At 44.8% G+C, this 19,372-nt stretch overlaps 2 protein-coding genes across 14 annotated transcripts in view; one reads left to right on the top strand and one right to left on the bottom strand.

Moving 5' to 3' along the window:
• Positions 1–13,998, top strand: part of MTSS1 (MTSS1, I-BAR domain containing) — a 164,560-nt gene extending 150,562 nt beyond the window's left edge. For 3 of the 12 annotated variants that reach the window (XM_019552627.1, XM_019552633.1, XM_019552622.1), the window contains 6 exons: positions 4,003–4,122; positions 5,052–5,246; positions 7,363–7,527; positions 8,242–8,404; positions 9,866–9,970; positions 11,109–13,998. In XM_019552627.1, the coding sequence (XP_019408172.1) occupies positions 4,003–4,122; positions 5,052–5,246; positions 7,363–7,527; positions 8,242–8,404; positions 9,866–9,970; positions 11,109–11,794 (1,434 nt within the window). In that variant the 3' untranslated portion in view covers positions 11,795–13,998. The remainder of the gene's footprint in view (positions 1–4,002; positions 4,123–5,051; positions 5,247–7,362; positions 7,528–8,241; positions 8,405–9,865; positions 9,971–11,108) is intronic. The other 9 variants (XM_019552647.1, XM_019552644.1, XM_019552653.1 and 6 more) reach the window with 6 other exon arrangements.
• Positions 13,999–17,943: 3,945 nt separating this feature from the next.
• NDUFB9 (NADH:ubiquinone oxidoreductase subunit B9) overlaps positions 17,944–19,372 on the bottom strand; it is a 7,360-nt gene continuing 5,931 nt past the window's right edge. For both annotated transcript variants that reach the window (XM_019552607.1, XM_019552614.1), the window contains exon 4: positions 17,944–18,211. In XM_019552607.1, coding sequence (XP_019408152.1) covers positions 18,083–18,211 — 129 coding nt within the window. In that variant the 3' untranslated portion in view covers positions 17,944–18,082. The remainder of the gene's footprint in view (positions 18,212–19,372) is intronic.

Below are 19,372 nucleotides of genomic sequence, written 5' to 3'. Positions count from 1 at the left end.
CTTCCAAGAGAAGTGGTGCAGGCTCCTACCCTGGGGGTGTTTAAGAGGAGGTTAGATGAACATCTTGCTGGGGCCGTTTGACCCCAGTACTCTTTCCTGCCATGGCTGGGGGTCGGACTAGATGATCTGCTCAGGTCCCTTCCAACCCTAGAAACTATGAAACTATGAATTCAAGCCCAAAATGTGTACCCATTTGTGTACACTGCAGCTTCTTTTCTTACAGATAATATTCTGAAAAGAAAAGTGATTAAGAACAGCATGCAGGTTACTGAAATTTAACCATTTTGACTGGCTGTGGCTAATTCAAGTGAAATGCAAAAAAGGTAAGTGCAGCATGAATGACAAAAAGCAAACTGGATTAGTAAGGACAATTTAAACCATATGGGGTTTACCTACTGGGATCCCCTGAGCTGTTCAAACGTTCCAGAGGAGCTGTATAAAGTGTGCTGAGTTGCTATATGACAACTCTAGTCAAGTCTGCAGCCAAAGGATTTTTTTTTTGATAAGGCCACTTTATATAGTCAACATCCGCAGTTGGAGTCACATTCGTCTGCACTTTAACAGCTGCTTAGTCGGTGTAAACTGAAATAACATCAGTGGAACTGAGGGGTGACACCAAGTATCATTTTACTTCATTTTGTGACGCACAAAGTGACAAAGCAACCCAAATGCCACTGCAGTTATTCTGGAGCTGTAGGAGAGCAGTAGCTGAGACCTACTGTGATTTCACTTTGACTTTTCTAAGTGTAGTGTGTTCATATAATGAACAGGTACAGATTCCACATCTCTTACTCCATGTATCTTTTTCTCAAGGTGAAAGTGGTGCATCATTGCCTGGCTGCTTCATTTTGGCTTGTCTTGTTTTGTATGTGCAGCACTAAGTAAAATGCGTGTGTTGCTGACAAAAAAAAAAAATGCAAGGGTAAATTTATCAGTAGGCTGTTGAATATGCAGTGTATTTTATGTTGCGTGTGCCTAACTTCACAGACTTTCTGTTCTGTTCTGGCATTGTGCTCCCAAAGCTGGGGAGGGGGAAAATGCACAGATACTGTTTGCTGAATGTTTCTGAAACCTGAGTGTCATTGTTTCTAACATTAACATTCTGGGAAGCAAGGAGTTTTAAACAGATAAAAAGCACTACTGCCTGTACTGATTGACCTTTCGCTGCTGATGGGTTTTAACTCCATGGATTGATGTTTATTAACATATGTATTATTTAAGGTGACAAAAGCATTTGTTTTGTTTGGGTGATGGATGAAAAGATGCAGAAAGGGACCAGGTTCATCTACCATCTAAAGGGGTTCAAACTGTGGAATACATTCCAGTCAGGCTACAGGAAGTTGGTGTTATACATCTACCCAACTTTTAAGCAAGCATACAACAACACTTTTCCCATTAGCAGTTTAAGAATAAATCATTTTTTAAAAAATGGGCAATAATGGGGCTGTCAGATAAACAGGATTCAGATTTTAGCAGAGGTAAAGGGTTATTTAGTCTGTCATTGAGCCTCAAGGGCAAAATGAAGGCTGTTGTGGAAAAGAGTCAAGATAGCTGACACACACCCTGGACACAAACTGGACAAAAGGGGCTAGATTTTGATGCTCTTACTCTTAATGGCCTTTTTTCCAGGTACATTCTTATGGACTTCAGGGACTAAGGGTGTCAGAGCATGGTCCATAGTATGTCCAGACATGTAAAGCTCTAAGAAGTACTTCATTCCTAATGAATCAAATGTTAACTGAGTATTGCTAAGCAGTCAAAATCAAGGTGTTGAAAAGGGTCATTAGTCTTGCACAGAATATAAACAAGCTTTTTTTTTTTGCACTCGGCAATCACAAGGCCAGTCTTGTCCAGGTGGGATTGGATTTACAAGTGGTTTTTACAAGTGTGTAAAACAAACAAAAGTATGTTGGTAGAAACCAGTGGCAGAGAAGGCATAAAATTGCTTTTGGGACTGTTGCCCTTTCAGGGGGTGAAACACCCAGCAGCTGCAAGGCACAACAGACAAACCAGGGCTTAGGAACATCAGTGATCAGGTGCTCTGTTTATTGGACTTACGAATGCCTCTGAGTGAACATGAAATGCCTTGTGTTTTATAACATAAGAAACGCACTGGAGGAAAGGTCAGCAATAAATACACAGTCAGAGGCTGCTCTTGAAATTCATCCTGGCTTACATCTGGTCAGGACAGAGGGCAGTGAAAGTTATGGACACAATTGAAGAGGCTTTTTTGAAATGGCCCGATGAGAGTGGAAATTGGACGGTGTCTTTGTAAAAGAATAAGCAGACAAAACAAGTTGGAAGAACAATTGGAGCAAAACAAATGCTGTTCTCAAAGTGCAAGTTCTAATTTTACTAACAATAGAGTAGTATTCTTGAAGTTTTCCCATACAGAGTAGAGAGAAGCGAATCACCTGAAAATGGAAGCTAGATCAGGAATACAGGGCAAGCCAGCTTTGTAAACTGGCTTCTGCTTGTACAAATCAGGAAGACGATGGGACTCTGCTGACGAGGATGAGAGCAGTGCCCAGAACTGGACGGTACTCCAGCTGTGGTCTCACCAATGTTGAGTAAAACAGGAGAATCACTTTTTGGATTTACTGCACTCGGGTTACTGCACATTTATTTAGTACTTGCATAAACCAGTACTAAATAAAACGTGCAGTAACCACTGTGCAGTATTATTTCATGTAGACACAGCCTCAGTGTTTTCCAAACATAGAGGATGATGCAGTCCCTCACTCAAATGATCCAAACTAAAACACAGAAGTTTGCCTACATTTCCAAAAAGCATTTGGAGAAGTGCTAAGTCTCAGTGAGTAGGTAGGAGACAATCTCAGAAGAGCCTTAACTTCTCTGGGAAGAGCACTGATCAGGTCCTATCAGGAACTCGTCTTACATTGCTAGTCTTTCAGAGGAGGAAACTTTCACAAGTTCTCTGCATGCAGTTGCTTCAAATTTGATACAGGTCAAGTGCAGGATTTAGTAGAGTCCCCCTGGGAAATCGGGCTTTTCAGTGGGATTTTGTCTTTCTAGGAAACACCGTTGCAGAAGGAAGAGGCATATCTAGTATGCTTTTGGGCAGAAGTGCTGTATATGAATTGAAAATAGAGTGAATAAAGAATGCTAGCAGATGGAGATAGCGTGAAGGTTTTTGCAGGTTAATAGGCTAATAGATGTGAAGTACAGTTTCATATAAAAGTGAGGCAGTGGCCCAGAGCGTGAAGAACTGTGTGTGTTGATCAGGGAAGGTTATTGAAGAACAGACTGTGAAATGAACAGGGTCACGCTGACGGACCAGATAGCAGGTTACCACCCTTGGAGGAATCCTACGTGTTACTCTGCAAAGCGCTGCTCAGATCTGTGCAGAACGTGCTGCAAGGCGGCCACGACCAGTGCAGGCAGGGAGAGGACATCAGAGGAAAGGTGAATGTTGAAACTTTGCAGCCAGTAGGAATCATGATGCGAACCCAGGAGCCAAAGGCTCAGCCGAGCTTTGTATCCAAAGAAAAACTCCAGAACGTGTAAACACCAGTGGCATTTCCTGTTCACCTTCCTCCAGGCAGGCTGAATCCTGACATAGTGAGCTCTGGGGTGACACGCATTTGCTCAAGTGCGTTGAAGGCCTAGTTGTGCGATGCGCTGAGTTTCTCAGCTTCATCGACTTGTTACAGGCAGGGTCTCATCCCCCGACAGGACTGGGCCCTCCAATTGCAGGTACAGGCACGGCGAGGGATCAGGTGCGAGGAAACGGAGGCCTCCCACCCCGGTGCAGCAGGCCTCTGTCTTAAGGAAATGTTCTGGCTTTTTCTCTTGTTAAATTGCTGATCATTAGTGATGGTTTTGAGCAGTTATTAATGATTAATGCCTAACCCTCTGCTTCTCTCATCCTTCCCCTTCTCCTGTGTTTGTCTGTGTGCGCTTTGTCACCCCCAACCCTTTTTTTTTTTGGTGGCTTGTTTTCTTTTCTCTGCGGTGTTGCGGTGCCGTTTTACGCTGCAGAATTCGTCCAGCTCTGCCTCTTCTGAAGCCTCTGAAACCTGCCAGTCAGTGAGCGAGTGCAGTTCCCCCACCTCAGTCAGCTCAGGCTCCACCATGGGGGCTTGGGCCTCCACAGAGAAGGTGAAACATTTCATCTCGCAGACATACCAGTCTTTAAGCTTGTTCTCCTGGCTCAGTGATGTGAACAACGTGCATGGGACATGCAGCTAAGATTTTCCTCCCTGTGAAGAACTGTTACATGGTCCCTTTTAAAGAATAAGTAAACCATGGTGAAACATGTCTTAAAGTGCCAGTTGGGATGACCTGCAAACTCTGGCAACGTAACAGTGGTGGCTTTCTGGAAAAAGTGCAGCCATAGCGTGGCAGGAGGCTGCCTAAAAGCTCTTGTCCACATTTTACTGTCCAGGTTTCTTTCCCTAAATTATGGAGCATGCATTACTCTCTAAGCAGCTCGGGTACATTTAAAAACAAAACAGTCTAGAAAAAGCTTGGGATGCGTTCTGAATCTGGGGGAGGAAGTTGGTATTAGTATCCATTTACATCTAGTAATCCTTGCCATTTTTTTTTTTCTTTTTCTTTTTTTTTTTTTTTTCTTCCCTCCCCTCATGCTGCTGGGATAGTCAGTCATTTTCTGGGGCTGCATGCTTTCTCTGCTCTGTTTTGTTGTATGCCATGAATGACATCAACATACGAAGGCTTTCAGCTTTGGAGATGTTTGATGTTCGGTGTCCAGAGTCAGCATAACCAACCTGTTGAGACTCCATGCAGCATGCCATCTCCACCAGAGATAGGGCAAAGTGGCCCAGCCCAGAAAAAATCATTTCTAGATTGTCTGTGGAAATTTGTTATTTCAATAACAATTTTCAAGCAATCTTTCAGGAGCAAACACCATACTGATTTCCTCCCCATTGTTTGTTTGCCGCAGTTCTCCGTTTTTGCTTTGAAATATGAGGAATGTCTCTCCCCTTAGAGCATGTGTGGCTGTGTATTTCCATATTCATCCTGTTTATATTAATTTCTTTCTTTTTGTTTGTGTTTTTCATTTCCAGTTGTATAATGGGTTTTATCACTGTAGTTTACCAAGTGACCCATCCGTAGCTTCATTTGGTGCAGGTTCTTTCCCTCATTACCTGCCTGCATCCCGCGCATGGAGTCGGGCTTCCTCAGCCCTCCATCCAGACTACGTTCATTATTACACCATTGGGCCTGGCATGTTACCATCATCTAAGATCCCTGGCTGGAAGGTTTGTGTTTCTTTCATTGTAGCAGCACTCTCCTCTCCATGCCTACACAACCCACTATAGTTGTAGCATTTCAAATCCCACATCATTACCAGTTCATTTGGCTGTTTTAATACCATACTAGAGTGGAGATGGGTGCTAAACATTTACTAGAGTCATGCAGTGATAAATATAATGATCTAAAGGAAGGTAACGAGCATTTCAGCAGCAACAGGAACAGTCTGATATTAGTACTTGCGTTCCTTTTAACAAGTGGATGACGGTCAGATTTTGGAAAGGGGAGGAGGTATCTTGGCTGAATGCACTCTGGCCTTCTGCTGCTGGGAGCCAGACGTCTAAGTGTTTCAGCACCCACCCTGAGGCCACAAGTGTAGGGTTGGCACAGCATTTTTTTAGTGAAAACGTTGTTTCTTACACTGTGTAACAAGGTGCACGTATTATTTTTAGCTATTGTAATGAATTAGTCAGGACTTGCAGAGGAAGCCAAAAAGGTCCTGGGTCCTCCTGAGCTTAATAGCCCATGGGGTGGCATGGTGAAGGCATGCCAGCTTCTGTAGCTAACCTCATGTCTGGTGGCCTCCGACTTACCCATTCCAGGTGTGTGATGAGGTACACATTTACTGCTGTGTAGACTGGGGGCAGCCTTTGGCACCCACCCAGAATGGGGTCAAATGCCTGCTTCTGGAGCTGTAGTGAGGTGCCTAAACCACTCTGCTACTGTGTTACTTTAACCAGTTCATTGGTGGATGTCATGGGGACTGCTCCATTGCCTCCATCACTCCAGTACTGCTCCCTGCTTGCAGGTGGGAGGAGGACCTTGTGTCTTTGGAGTAAATGGGTTGAAGCTTTTTCTCCTTGATAATGTTGAGGCTCCATGTGGCCCTGACTTCCAGGAGCTGTGACTTGCTAGATGGCCATGGATTTGTTCCAACATTCCATATGCTCCCAGGAAATTAATTAGTAAGAAGGCCCTTTTTAAATAACTCCTGGCTCTGGAGACTGCCCCCTGTTAGCTCTGAGATTTTACACGTAAGTGTCCGGTACTTCCCCAGTCCAGTATGTGGAGACTATAGGGCTGACTCTTGGCAAACCACATGCAAAGGAGGGTAATGATAACTGTGGGCCTTGAGCATCTTCAGCTGCATCTACTGGAGCAAGATACTGGTGTGAGAAGTACTGTATTGGCAAAGTGTTTGGGGCATAACTGGGCTTCATGCCAGTCTCTACACCAGGGTTTCTGCCACCATAGCTCTCTCGGTCAGGAACCTCATCAGCCCTGACAGTCTGTGCCAACAGAAGTCTGCCATGTAGACCTGGCTTGTTGTAAAGCCATTGATTTGGAGATGGCACTGGAGTAGGTAATTAGCAGCTAACCTGCTGTCAGTGGTCTCCAAGTTGTCCCTGTTGGGGAAGGAGATGAGATGAGGCCCTACAGATAATTGAGCATTACTATTTTGGGACCTCTGGAGTAGATGGTCAGTGAATCTGCCATCTGTGCCAGAGATCTTGTTCGGTACACGGTCCCCAGCTTCACCTGGAGTTTCACCGCTTGGTAGATCCCTAAGTGACTGTGTCCCTGTCAGCTTGAGTAAATGCCCAAGGCTCGGTGCATTCCACATCTGTGTGGAAAGGAGAGGAAACAGTCTCCACACAGCTCATAACTACAGCCTGGATTGAAGCTGATGAGTAGGCTTCAAAATATGTACATTTCTACTTCTGGGGGCATTCAGAGCTGTGTGCACAGGATGTGGTGTGCTCCATCTCTTGGATATGCAGAAGGACTCTTGGATGGCTAACTAGCCTTCACAGATGCACCGCATTTGCCCATTTGTGGTGGTTTGTAAGTGTACGCCTTTCTAGTTCTGAAATGTTAGGCCTTAAACAACTGAAAGGCTCATATAGAGAGAACCAAGGTATTTTAGTATTTTAGGTACCTCTGTTTAAAGGGGCAGGAGGTTAGCAGAAGTAGTTGTTACACTAGGAAGTTTTTCCAGGTAACCTCAGATTAAGTAGTGCATCTATATACTATGATACACAATGTGCTGTATTGATATTGCCATGTAGTGGGAATGGCTGTAGTTCCATGAGAGCATGTCTCCTAATGCACACATTTCCTTAGGATTGGGCTAAGCCTGGCCCCTATGACCAGCCTATGGCAAACACCTTGCAACGCCGCAAAGAAAAACGTGAGCCGGACCCTAATGGAGGAGCCCAGAGTGGACCACTTCTGCCCGCTGAGGAGGCCCAGAGACCTCGGAGTATGACTGTGTCAGCTGCCGCAAGGGTGATGCTCTTTACTAACCAGCTCAGTGCAGAGAGGACATGTTGGTGATTTGCAGGAGTGTTGTTTCATGTGCTTTTGGCTGGGACATCTCACTGTACAGGCACAGAACGACAGAGCTCTGGCAGTCATTGGAAGCCTTGTGCATGATTCAGAAACTGTACGATTTGCTGTCACGTGCGTCACGCCTGTCTCTCAGTGGTCTAAAACAGTGGTGCTCAGCCTCTGACCTGTGGGCCGGATCCAGCCCTCTAAGTGATTGGATCTGGTCTGCAGCACAGGGATTTAGTGTCAAGGAGCTCAGCCCAGGGTGTCCCCTTCCCAGCCATGCACCTGATCCCCTCCACACCCTCTTTGCTCTTTCCCTCTTCCTCCCCTTAAGGCAGGCACTCCTTCCTCTCTCCCTCCCCTATGGCAGATGCTGAATAAGCACTTGCTCCCCACCCCAACATTGGCTGCCATTTCCTGTCCCCTTTGCTCCCCACTGTGCTACCAGAGGGGATTGCTGACCTGTGGCACAGCCAGACTGCAAGCACCAGGCCCACCACCCCGAAAGGTTGAGCACCACTGGTTTAAAATGCCCTGGTGAGTTGTGGTGGTGATGCCAGGTTCCAAAGGACATGGTGGGGGCAGGACCAAGCTAAGGGAGGACTCCTACATATTGACCTGACCAAACCATTCATAAATGCAATGACATGCTGTTCTCTGTGTCCATAGCAAGGAGAGGAGATGGAAGCATGTGAGGAGCTGGCTTTGGCTCTGACGAGGGGTCTGCAGCTGGACACCCAGAGAAGCAGCAGGGATTCCTTACAGTGTTCCAGTGGCTACAGCACTCAGACGACCACGCCGTGCTGTTCAGAGGACACTATCCCATCACAAGGTAAATCGCCCTGAATTTACTTACTGCCCAGGTGCTGCACTCCTAACAAGGGCAATCTCAGGCCCTGCCCTCTTGGTACTTAAGGAATTGGATTCAGGAAATGAAGCGCTGTTGCAGGGCCAGTAATGGGACAAGGGAAAAGCTCATTTTATTTTGCTGAAGGGCTTTCAGGTGCAAGTGTGAGCTGAGTGTTATCGCTGTGTCTATCTCACAAGGTTCTCAGCCCTTTTTTCTCTTTAACAAAGGCAGGGTCAGAGAAGTAGGTCTGGAAGGGACCTCCATAGGTCATCTAGTCCAATCCCCTGAAGCAGAATTATCCCTATCCAAAACATCCTATACAAGTCTATCATCCAATTTCTTGGCAAAACAACAAGTCAACCACGGTGTAACACAAGGCATAACACCCTAACCCACCACAAGTAAAGCAGGGAGGCCACAGTGACCAACCTCTTGATGCTGTAAAAGGTTGTTAATATATGCTCAAGAGATCCCAGGAAGAGGGCCATGCCCCCTGCTACTGAGGAAGGCAAAGCCCCCCACAGCTTGTATCTTTCTGTCCATGGGCTAAAATTCCTTTGTGACCCCAAACATGAAGATTGGTCTGACGCAGAGTGGAGGAGCAAGACCCTCTAGCCAGGAATGTCAGACTTTAAGTCCCAATAAGAGAGCATTGGCACACTCCAGTCAAAATCCCAAGCCTTGGCTACAGCCAGCACACAGTGCATCTGAGAAAGACTTAAAAAAACAAAACAAAACCCCCACAAAACGAAACCCTGCTACATGGGCTCCCCACTACCATGTGGCAAACAGCAAAGCTCAGAAGCATGGGAAAACCCATAGCAGAACATGGGCGTAGCTATGTCTAGATCCTCTCTGACCAGGGACTCTTGAACACCTTCAGTAATGGAGACGCCACAACTTCCTTGGGCAGTCTGTTCTCCTGGCTCGCTGCTCTGACTGGAAGTGCTTCCTGATATCTGGTCTAAACCTGCTTTGCTGAGACATCCAGCCATTGGTCTGTGTCCTACTCTGCAGCACGAAAGAAAACGTGTCCTCCCTCTTCTTTATAGCAGCTCTTAAAGGCCTCACGCAGCCTCTCCGCAGGGGAGTGAATTGCACCCTAAATGCATCACTGGTTTTGTAGAAAATCAGTTCAGGCATTTTGAATTGTATTTAAAAGACAAATCAAGTAGAACATGTCACTGGACTGAGGGTGGGGAGGGGGGGAAGTGTGTTGTATGAGCCACTAACCAGTAGCAAATCCATGGATTTTGCTCTGTAGCTCTTGGTGTTACATCCTCTGCGCAGCTCCTGACACCCTCATTTTGTGAGTTGCTTGGAGGGAGGGAGGGAGGGTGTGAACAGGTATAAACTAGTAATTGTAATTGAAACCTGGATGTGCTAAAAGCACAGTCAGGGGCTGTGACAATTGCAGTAAGGGTTTTCTGTGTTCACCTTCAGAACTGGCGGTGAGCAAGGAGGGGCTGAGCCGGATTCCATTCCTCTTGCATCAACAGAACTGTGGACTAAGCCTGGATCAGTTGCACCTGGGCAAGTCTGTTAAAGGTAATAGGAGTTGCACAGGTGTAACTGAAGGCCCGAGTTGGCCCAGCCTTCGTGTGAGAAGGAAGGAACCAGCTTAACTCTCACAATTCAGGCTGAGTTAGCAGCTAGGAGCTGTTTTTCCTCTTACTTGCTGCAGAAATCCTTGAGGCCTAGCAACCACGTGTACCCTGCAGTGCCACCTACAGCCTAGGACTGTGGATAGATCTTTGGCAATTTTAAGCATTTTTATTCAAAATGGTGGGACATGGTTGTGACGGGCATCAGTGTCACAGCCATGGCATTGTAGCCACGATGGTCCAAGAGACGCAAGAAGTAGGATTAGTCTGGTAGTATCTCTTATTGGACTAACTATTTATCGTTGGGAGAGACGTTGGACAAGGTGACCCTGAGGAAGGGGATTCTGTGCCTGAAACCTTGTCTGAGCTCTCTCACGCTCTCTCTCTCTCCAGCTATATAGTTAGCCCAATAAGGCATTAGCAAACACGTCCTGCCACAGCATAGAAGTCAGTAGCTCAAACTCCAGAACCTCCGTGTCAACCCCTGAATGAGCATCCTGACTTTCTCTTCCCCTGCTGGGTGCTCACAGCTCTCATTAGCTTTAGTGGTAGAAGTGGGGGCTCAGCACCTCCAAGATCAACTACTTTTATTTGGGTGCCTGACTTCAGGTTTGGCAATCTTGGCTACAAGGCCATAGGGGTGTGACTTTGTCTGGGGACTAGCACAGGTTGGTAAAGGCTCTCCTTACCAAGGGCTGCTCCCACTAACAGTTTCTTAAAAGATAGGGGATGGACAAACAAAGTTATGTTAACTGATGAGGGTTGAGGGGGTGGATTAATGCTGTAGCTGCATTGTGTGTCCACTCCACCTGGAAGCAAATGGAAGTTTTAAACTGCAATTGTTAAGCACCCATTTCATTTGGGGATAAATGATTGCAGTTTATCTTTGCTTCCTGCAGGATAGGAGGAGACGTATGGAACAGTTAATGCAGATCAGCTGAATCTTGCTTAGGAGCAGCAACTACCCTGAGTGGTGTAGCTCTGTCCTGGCTACTAGTAGTGCCCATTTGGCTTCACTCTTACTAGCCTGCCACAGCCATTTTGTTCCAGCTTGCTGCTAATGGTGCTGTTTTTGGTTTCAGTTTCAGACTACGATTATTTCTCAGTGAGTGGTGACCAGGAGGCAGAACAACAAGAATTCGACAAATCTTCAACCATTCCTAGAAACAGCGACATCAGCCAGTCCTACCGGCGAATGTTCCAGGCCAAGCGCCCTGCGTCTACTGCTGGCCTGCCAACGACTCTGGGACCTGTGATAGTTACACCTGGTGTAGCAACCATCAGACGGACCCCTTCCACCAAGCCTTCGGTCAGGCGCGGCACCATCGGGACAGGCCCTATTCCAATCAAGACCCCAGTCATTCCTGTCAAAACACCAACTGTACCAGATGTCCCGGGAGGACTGCCAGGCACCCTGGCTGGGGCAGAAGAATCTGCTGAGCAGAGTCCTGAGTCTCCCTCGGCAGATGGTGGCCAAGGAGCGATGCCTTCCTCGTGGAGTGGACAAGCATCTGTCAACCCTCCACCACCAAGCCAGAAACTGAGTACTACTGATGAACAGAGGCAAGCGGTTCCTGAAAGCGAGGGAGAAGAAAGTGAGAAGGAGAGTTCCAGCATGCTTGCGCCCCCATGCCAGCCACAGTCGGACCTGGGGGACATGAGCCCTGGAGACGCCCCACAAGGTGAAGACATGCTCAATGCCATTCGCCGTGGCGTCAAGCTGAAGAAGACCACCACCAACGACCGCTCGGCACCTCGTATTTCCTAGACGTGAGAACACTGCCAGAGTGCTAGTCGCTGAGAATAAACTGTGATGAAACCTTATCTGTCTCTATCCATTCCAATCTGTAGTCAAATGATTTTGTAGGAAACCCAGTAACAGACAGTTTTGAAAATACTCTAAAAGAGAAAATGAGATGAAAGTGCATAGTAACAGACGTGGTCCTCACTGGTGTTTTAATTTGTAAATACAAACGATTTTGTTTCTGCACATTTTTTGATCCAAGCTATGCTTTTATTTTCTGAAGGTGCCAAATCCCATTTAACTTTTTTATAACTTTGTAAAGTTTTCAGTGCATAAGAGAACAAAGTTAAGTCATTAACTTCAGCAAAGGGATTTAATGCATTTGGCTTTTTTGCAAGCTTTTGTAGAGCGCCTTGTAATAGTGAGGTTAAACACAAATGGGACTTATTTTAAAGTTTTTAAGTGAACCAGTAAGGAATAGATCCTCATCTAAGTATAATAAAACGTGTTCATACAAAAAGCAGGAATGGCAATTGACAATAAAAGCAATATAATGCAAGGAAGAAACCTGCAATTGGTAGAATATTTGGGAAGAATGAGGGAGGGGAATGCCATCAAAATAGCAGATGCTGTTGCACAAAGTAGCCTAGTAGGATTAATTACTAGTAGCTTCATGGTAAATGCATCAGAATAAGCCATATTGGATTGCAGTGTTTGTTTCTGTAGGGTGTTTAAAGATAACCCCCCTCCGCCCAACATTTCTTGTCCGCAGAGCAACAACTTGAAGTCACATGCATGCTGCTGTCACTGTGTAGGCTTAGTTCTTCCTCATTCACTTTCTGTTCTGTTCATACTTTCATTGAAGTTCAAAAAAGTTCAAGAGGCTTAAGGCAGTTACAAATGTGAAGACATTTTAAAATGTTGGCAGGGAGTTCTTAGATATATCAAAATGCCTTTTACTGACTGTGCCCAGCAGGCTGGGCACCTTGAAAAGCCCAAATATTTTAAGAAAACATTTAATGGTTTGACAGCGGTAACCAGCTTGACATCTAGTAAATTGCAGATGTTTCTTTCCGATACAGGGGCTTGTTTTTCTTACCTTCTTTTAAATAGCAGATGATTGGCTTTTACTAAATAGTGAAAGGGAGGGGGTGGGGGGGAGGGGTGACTGATTTTTCTTTCATGTTACGGGGAGGCTGACCACTATATTCTCTTTTGTATCCTAGGTAATGTACTTTTGGAATGTTATTGATAGAATTATAGATGAGTTGTTTTTTTTCCTTAAAGTAAAAATAAGTTATTGCTGCGATGCCCATCTCCTAAAGCCAAGAGAAATGTGGAGAACTCAGGGTGACGCTAGTGTTCAGTCCAAAAGGGTACATAGTCTGCCTGTCCACATCAGAACCGTGTGAGAGAGTGACACCAGACTTTTACATTTGTGACTTAACATGCACCAAAAAATTTGTGTAAGGGGCTTGTTTGCACCTGACACCCTGCAGATTTCTCTTGGCTCTAGTCTTGCCTACATAACCTCTTATGCTTTAATACATAACTGCATTGGGTGTGAGCCTTGTAACTGTATAGTCACTGTGTTCTGTATAACATTTTTACACTGCTGTGGTTGCTTAACATTTTTGTTACGGCTTTAAAGCAAAAAAGGCATGATTCTTAGAAGATGTTAAACCTTCCTTTCTTTGAAAAACAAGCTCCTTCTTACAGAATATAATAAACAGTAGTGCCTGTGGTGTAGCCCACCAATCTTGATTCAAGTAGCTGATGCATTGTGCAAATGAGGCTTTGAGATGGTTTTTGCTTAAACAAAAACTGATAGATGATAGGTAAAAGTGTTATTTAAACCTTTGAAATAAATGGATGTAACTGTACCGGAGTACAGCTTTTCACTTGTTTAGTTCTTAAACGTTAGTATAATCAGTAAAATTTAATATAAAATGTTGCCAAATTCAATGTAGAAAGAATGTGACAAGACCCTTTGAATAGTTCTATTGTTTGTGTTTTTGCATATTGTAAAAGCAGTGTCACAGCTAAAAATAAAACGTTTCTAATGGTAAATTATTGTGGTTTAGTTGCTAGTTTGTACTGAGAGTTGACCTCTCTGTGTGCAGTTTTTTGTTCTAAACTGGTATAAAGAATTGCTGTAACTGTGTCTCCCTTCTACATTGTAATGATTGCTTCAGCCTACATTATAAATAAAGAACTGCTGGAAAACTCCTGTGTTTCAGTTGTTGAAAACAAGCCACAACACCTCTTCAGGGATACCAATATCTCCATTTCATCACATTCAAGTGACAGCTGAATTTCAGGTATACTCCATGCCCGGAAGTAAGCGGACATTTAGAGAAGAGATCTTGAACATCATATAGCTTTGTTTGTGTGCTTCTGGAAGAGGTGGGCTGAGACAAGGTAGAATAACATCTGACTAAATGATGAATGCAATATATTTTCCTGCCCTTTCATCTGTTATATGTAAATACTAGCCTGGGCATGAAAAATGTGCTTTTCTCTGTCTGCTGGCAGTATGGAATGGAGTTGCCTTAACTTTAGGAGAGAGAAATGCTGTGGTTAACAGCGCACGTGCTTATACCAGTAATTTGTCCATCTTGCAATCAGGTGTTCACTTCAAGTTGCATCTGAGCTGACTTGGACTTCAAGATTAAGAGGGAAGGAATTGTTCCTGCTTAAAACTTAACCTAGGGTCATAGGAAAGCAGGGCTGGAAGAACTTTGAGGTCATCTAGTCCAGCCCCTTGCTCAAGGCAAGATCTGCCTCAAGTAAACCATCCCAGCATAGCCAATAATACTGGGATGCATGCAATACCGGAACTTTTTCATCTGTTGAAATATACAAATCATGTCTTGAGGCTTCCATTTCTTTCTTCATGTCTTAAGTTTTCCACTTTTTCTTTCAGATTTTAAAACTCCAGGTAGTTGAGCTAAAAATAATTTCTTGAAGATCATACTTCCATCACTTTTGTCTGCTGCCAAATATACATCATGATTGTATGCTCTGTGGCAGAGTTTCTCCAGACTTTCTTATTGTGTTCCCACTTCGAGATTTACCAGCTGTCTGGGTACCCCTACCAGCATGCATTTTATATTTTTACCCCTTAAATGCCAATTATTACAATGAAAATCAAATCCACCATTACACTGTTTCTCCTATGTACCCCACAGAGATACCTTGCATACCCCCAGGGGTACATGTACCAGTTTAGGAACCCCTGCTCTATGGAATCAGCTTCCAGGAATTGAGCCATGTTCCCAGCAGTGTTAATGCATGCCTGTCCACAAACACCATTTAAACAAATACACAAAAGAAACACTACATCTTCCTATGAAGTGCCACATAAGGCCTGATTTCCTCTGTATTTAAGTCCATGAAAAGACTCCCCACAAGAGAGGCTTGCATTTGAGGTCATCTCAGCCCAGATGATGTTAAGCAAGCCTAAGAGCTCATATTTACATTTTCCCCAGATGTAGATGTTACCAGGCAAGAACAGCACAAGAAGGTGGATAGACCATCCTCTTAAAGGAAAAGAATCTGAGCATTCTTTGCAATGAGTTGCTAAGACCAAGACACTTGTGATGTGAGAAAACAGTAGTTAGCTACTCTCAACTAAGGCCAAAATGCTAAGCATGAATAATTCAGGAACACTAGTGACACGGGCCTTGCAAGAAGAGTCAGCCTCTCTACCCTGAAGGCAGTAACAAGCTGCAGAAATGAAAGGAGCAGAAGCAACGCATTTCCTCTGAGAGGCCCAATCAAGCAAGCATGTACTGGAGAGCCCTGCAATCCCCCAGGACTAGGCCCTTCCCAAAATACAACTTCACTTCTCTGAAGCAACTGCTTGCAAGCAGTCTGTTCTGTGCCCTCAGCCTGAAATAACTCCACCTCCCAGAGAGCACCCTAAAGACCAGGTTACAGGTTCTAGTGGCCAAGAATCTGGTATTCCTTTCTGGAAAACAGTAGAGCTTCTTAGAGCATGTAGCCCACAATCGTAAAAGCTGCAAACAGCAATTCAGTTGTTCTGGCTTGTACAATCCACTAGACAAATGGGGCAATAATGCAGGTTATTCAGGTGCCACAGAGGTGGGGTAGTGTGCACTACCTACATCCTGGAATGCACAATGCTCCATTTAGCCAAGTCAGAGCATTACTAGCAAGTAATCTGCTGTGAGAACAAAGAGTAAGGCAGTTACTTCACTAAGTAGGCATGGTTGGCTTCACTATAGGAAAAACCCAGGTAAGCCAGAACTAGCTTTTGGACAGCTTCTTGGGTCTCTTGCTTTGCCAACTAAAAATGTGTGTCAAAGATGTACAACGAAGGGGAGAAGTGGTAGGTTTATGCATATCTTCTGCTTTGTTGTATAAATGTGGCCTTTAAAGCTTTGTCTGCTTGCGTTTCCCTTAAAATTCAGACTTGCATAGGAGAAGAGACTGGTAGGAAAACCATAGCAAATGACATCAAAGGACAGGAGTGAAAGTTGCCCCCATTAAGGACACTTTACCCCTTTGAATTACACTTAAACAAAACTTGTTCAAAAAGAGTATTTGTTTTTAACACTGAACCAAAAAAAACCAATTGACTAACAGACTTCCTATAGTGAATCTAGGGAAAACCAGTTTGCATAAAGAAGTTTATTAGACAAAAAAAAAAAAAAAATCACAAGGTACATGAAAAACAAACTCACTTTGTTAAGAAACTGCCCATTAATGCATGGGTAGACATAATTTCAGCTGGTAGGCCACTTAATGAGTTCTGGTAAGCTGCTGAGGGCTGCACAAAATCTTTCAGAAGATATTATTTTTAAAATATTATTAAATCCAGCACTAAAAAAGACTCAAACCTCTACTACAACACATCTTAATCTTATTGCAAAAAATATTTTTGGCCCGATTTGTTTTTTGGGGGAGTGGATAGGGGTGATTGCATATTAACTTAAAAAAGTCTAACTCTTGTGTACAGGCAACCCCCGCTTAACTGTTTAAGCTGTTTTGCTTAGCATAGTTTCATTATAGAACTAATTTAAAATACCTACCTGGTTTCACTGGCATCAGTGTCAGCATGGAGGGAACAGGTGAGTGGCAGCTGGCAGGAGCCTAGGATCCACTTTGGCACATGGTGATAGAGCAGGTGGGGAGGAGCAGTGGCAGCACCAAGGGGCTGGAGGGTGGCAGGAGCATGTGTCCCAGGCTGGTGTGGCAGCAGGAACGCAAGGCCTGGGCCCATGCAGCAGCAGGAGTGCAGGGCCTAGGGTGGGGCTGCAGGAGCATGGGGTCTGGGCCAGTAAGTGGTATGAAACCAATTATCTTTATTTACATTAAATCCAATGGGGAAATGAGTTTTGCTTAACACTGTTTCACTTAGCACTCATTTTTTCCAGAACCAATTAAGAGCACTAAGTGGTGGTTGCCTGTACTCTGTGTGTGGGGGGGGTAGGGAAAAGAGGTTGCCATCACACTATGTCCTAGGAGGCAGCTGGGGGTAGGGAGAGAGTGAGAGAGGGTAGGGAGACAGGGGGTGTGTTCAGCACAGCTCACCCAGGCAATGTGGTGCAGTGCAGGTGTGACCTGCCCACCCCCATCCAGCTGAACCCCACCCAGGGTGGCCCACACCTGCCCAATACCCAGTGGTGGCACCACCCCAGCCAGCATGCACAGCTTCCCATCGAGGCTACTCGCAGTGTAGCTGCAGCCAACCAGGTACTGCTGGGCTCCTCTCACCTCCAGCAGCTTCTCCTCCCTCCGCTGCGTGACTCTGGGCAGTGGAGTAGGGGGAAGGAGGGGAAAAGAGCTAAGCTACAGCTGGATGGCTCCTGTCCCAATATGGAAGGCTCCAGCTCCAGACTGCCTTCCACCCACAGGTGGCTGCTCAATGCACCAGGCAGCCAGAAGCAGGAACCAGAGCCACACAATTTCATGTGTGCAGCACCTACACAACTTAGTCTGTAGTTAAATTGTTCTACGATCCATCCAAGGCACTATTAATACTTCATGAGCAGGAGTGCTTAGAGATGCACATCACACCCCCCCTTAGCGCACACCTGGCTGCAGAACAGTCATTTAAGATGTGTAATATTCACACCAACTTTGTCACTTGTTGTAGCCCACAGGTACCTTAGACTTAAAAGTTAGGGTAGCACAGCACCAAATCCCAAAGTATACTTGTATTTTTTATTTTGTTAAGCCTTACTGTTTATTACATACAGTAGTGCATGCAAACTGGTATTTATCTGATTTGTAGAGAACAAGCCCACTGCCACTAGTTCAGCTGCACACCAGAGGATGCTTTTACTATGGACGCTCACGGGGTCTAGTTACGTAATGCCACCAGAGAGGTGGCAAATGCCCTTCTTTGCGGGCTGGGGGCAAGGCTTCATTCTTTGGACCATCAGGTGGAATTTCTTCTTGTAGCTGCTGAACCTATACAAAAAAACAAAAAGGTCCACACAGCTTATCAGCATATTTTAAAGATGTAAATCTTTGCCTCTTTCTTATTTTACTTCAGGCTCAAATGTAGGTACAGTGAAGACCCTCAAATCACAAATGGAGCGTCACCTTCACAAAATTCCCCTCACTCAAGCTGCATGGCCGAACTATGTACTGTTGACCTGCAGCTTCTGCTATATGGAGCATTTGAATCTCCAACAGTTACTTCAAACCTAGTTGTAGCCTACTGGAAAAAATAATGGAATACAAGATTGCTAAACTAAAGAATAAAAATATCCTGTCTTATACACTGTAAGATACCACACTAGAAGTTATGGGTCCCAAACCAACCTCTTCCAATGCCTTAAAAGAATTTTTCTTTTCCAGAAATTCAGCTGTTGACTACACTGGATTTACTTAAGCTCACTGTGGCTATTTTGAGCTGGTATTTCTTGAAAGCTTACCAAGTGAACAGGTGACACAAATACCTAAGGGCCTAATTTGCTTAACTGTGTAACACAATGTTGATCCTTATTTGTCACTTGTATTTCTTATGTTGTAAGCAAGTGCATATTGGTTAAATACATAAGAATATTTTAGCTCCAACTGTCTATTTTACATTATAATATTCTGTTTAACTACAACATTTGTGAAACTAAGCCCTGTCAATTTCTAAGCTGCTAGTCCGGGCAAAGGTTTTCAGAGAAAGAAGGTAAGGAGCCTAAGCAAGGTAAAGCAAGGCTCTTGGTCTAATAGATACCACATCTACTCCAACTGAGTAGTTAGAAAAAAAGTTCTTTGCAATCTTTCAGGCACAAGCACCCTACTTCAGGATTGGGAGTCTGATGTTGTTCTGAGATCTCCAAGGAATGAAAGAAGCTAAGTGTGACAGGAGGTAAGTGAGAATGTAAACAGGTGGAAATTAGGGAAACAATGGGTAGATAAGGGAGAGGAGGCAGGGATGAGGGAGAAGTAGTGGGTGAAGGAATGCAGAAGGTAAGCAAGGGAGATTGCTGTAGCTGTAGAAGTCTTACTGCTGGCAGCAGTTAACATGTTGACCTCATGAAGGAACACCTTGAGAGGCTGGATACCTTCAAGTCAGCTGGCCCTGACAATCTACACCCCAGGGTACTCAAGGAGCTGGCAAGCATCGTA

The sequence above is a fragment of the Crocodylus porosus genome, unplaced genomic scaffold (assembly GCF_001723895.1).
Source record: "Crocodylus porosus isolate Cpor-Errol unplaced genomic scaffold, CroPor_comp1, whole genome shotgun sequence".
NCBI lineage: Eukaryota > Metazoa > Chordata > Crocodylia > Crocodylidae > Crocodylus > Crocodylus porosus.
Note: the sequence above shows the minus strand (reverse complement) of the source record. Positions and strands in the feature narration are given on the sequence as shown.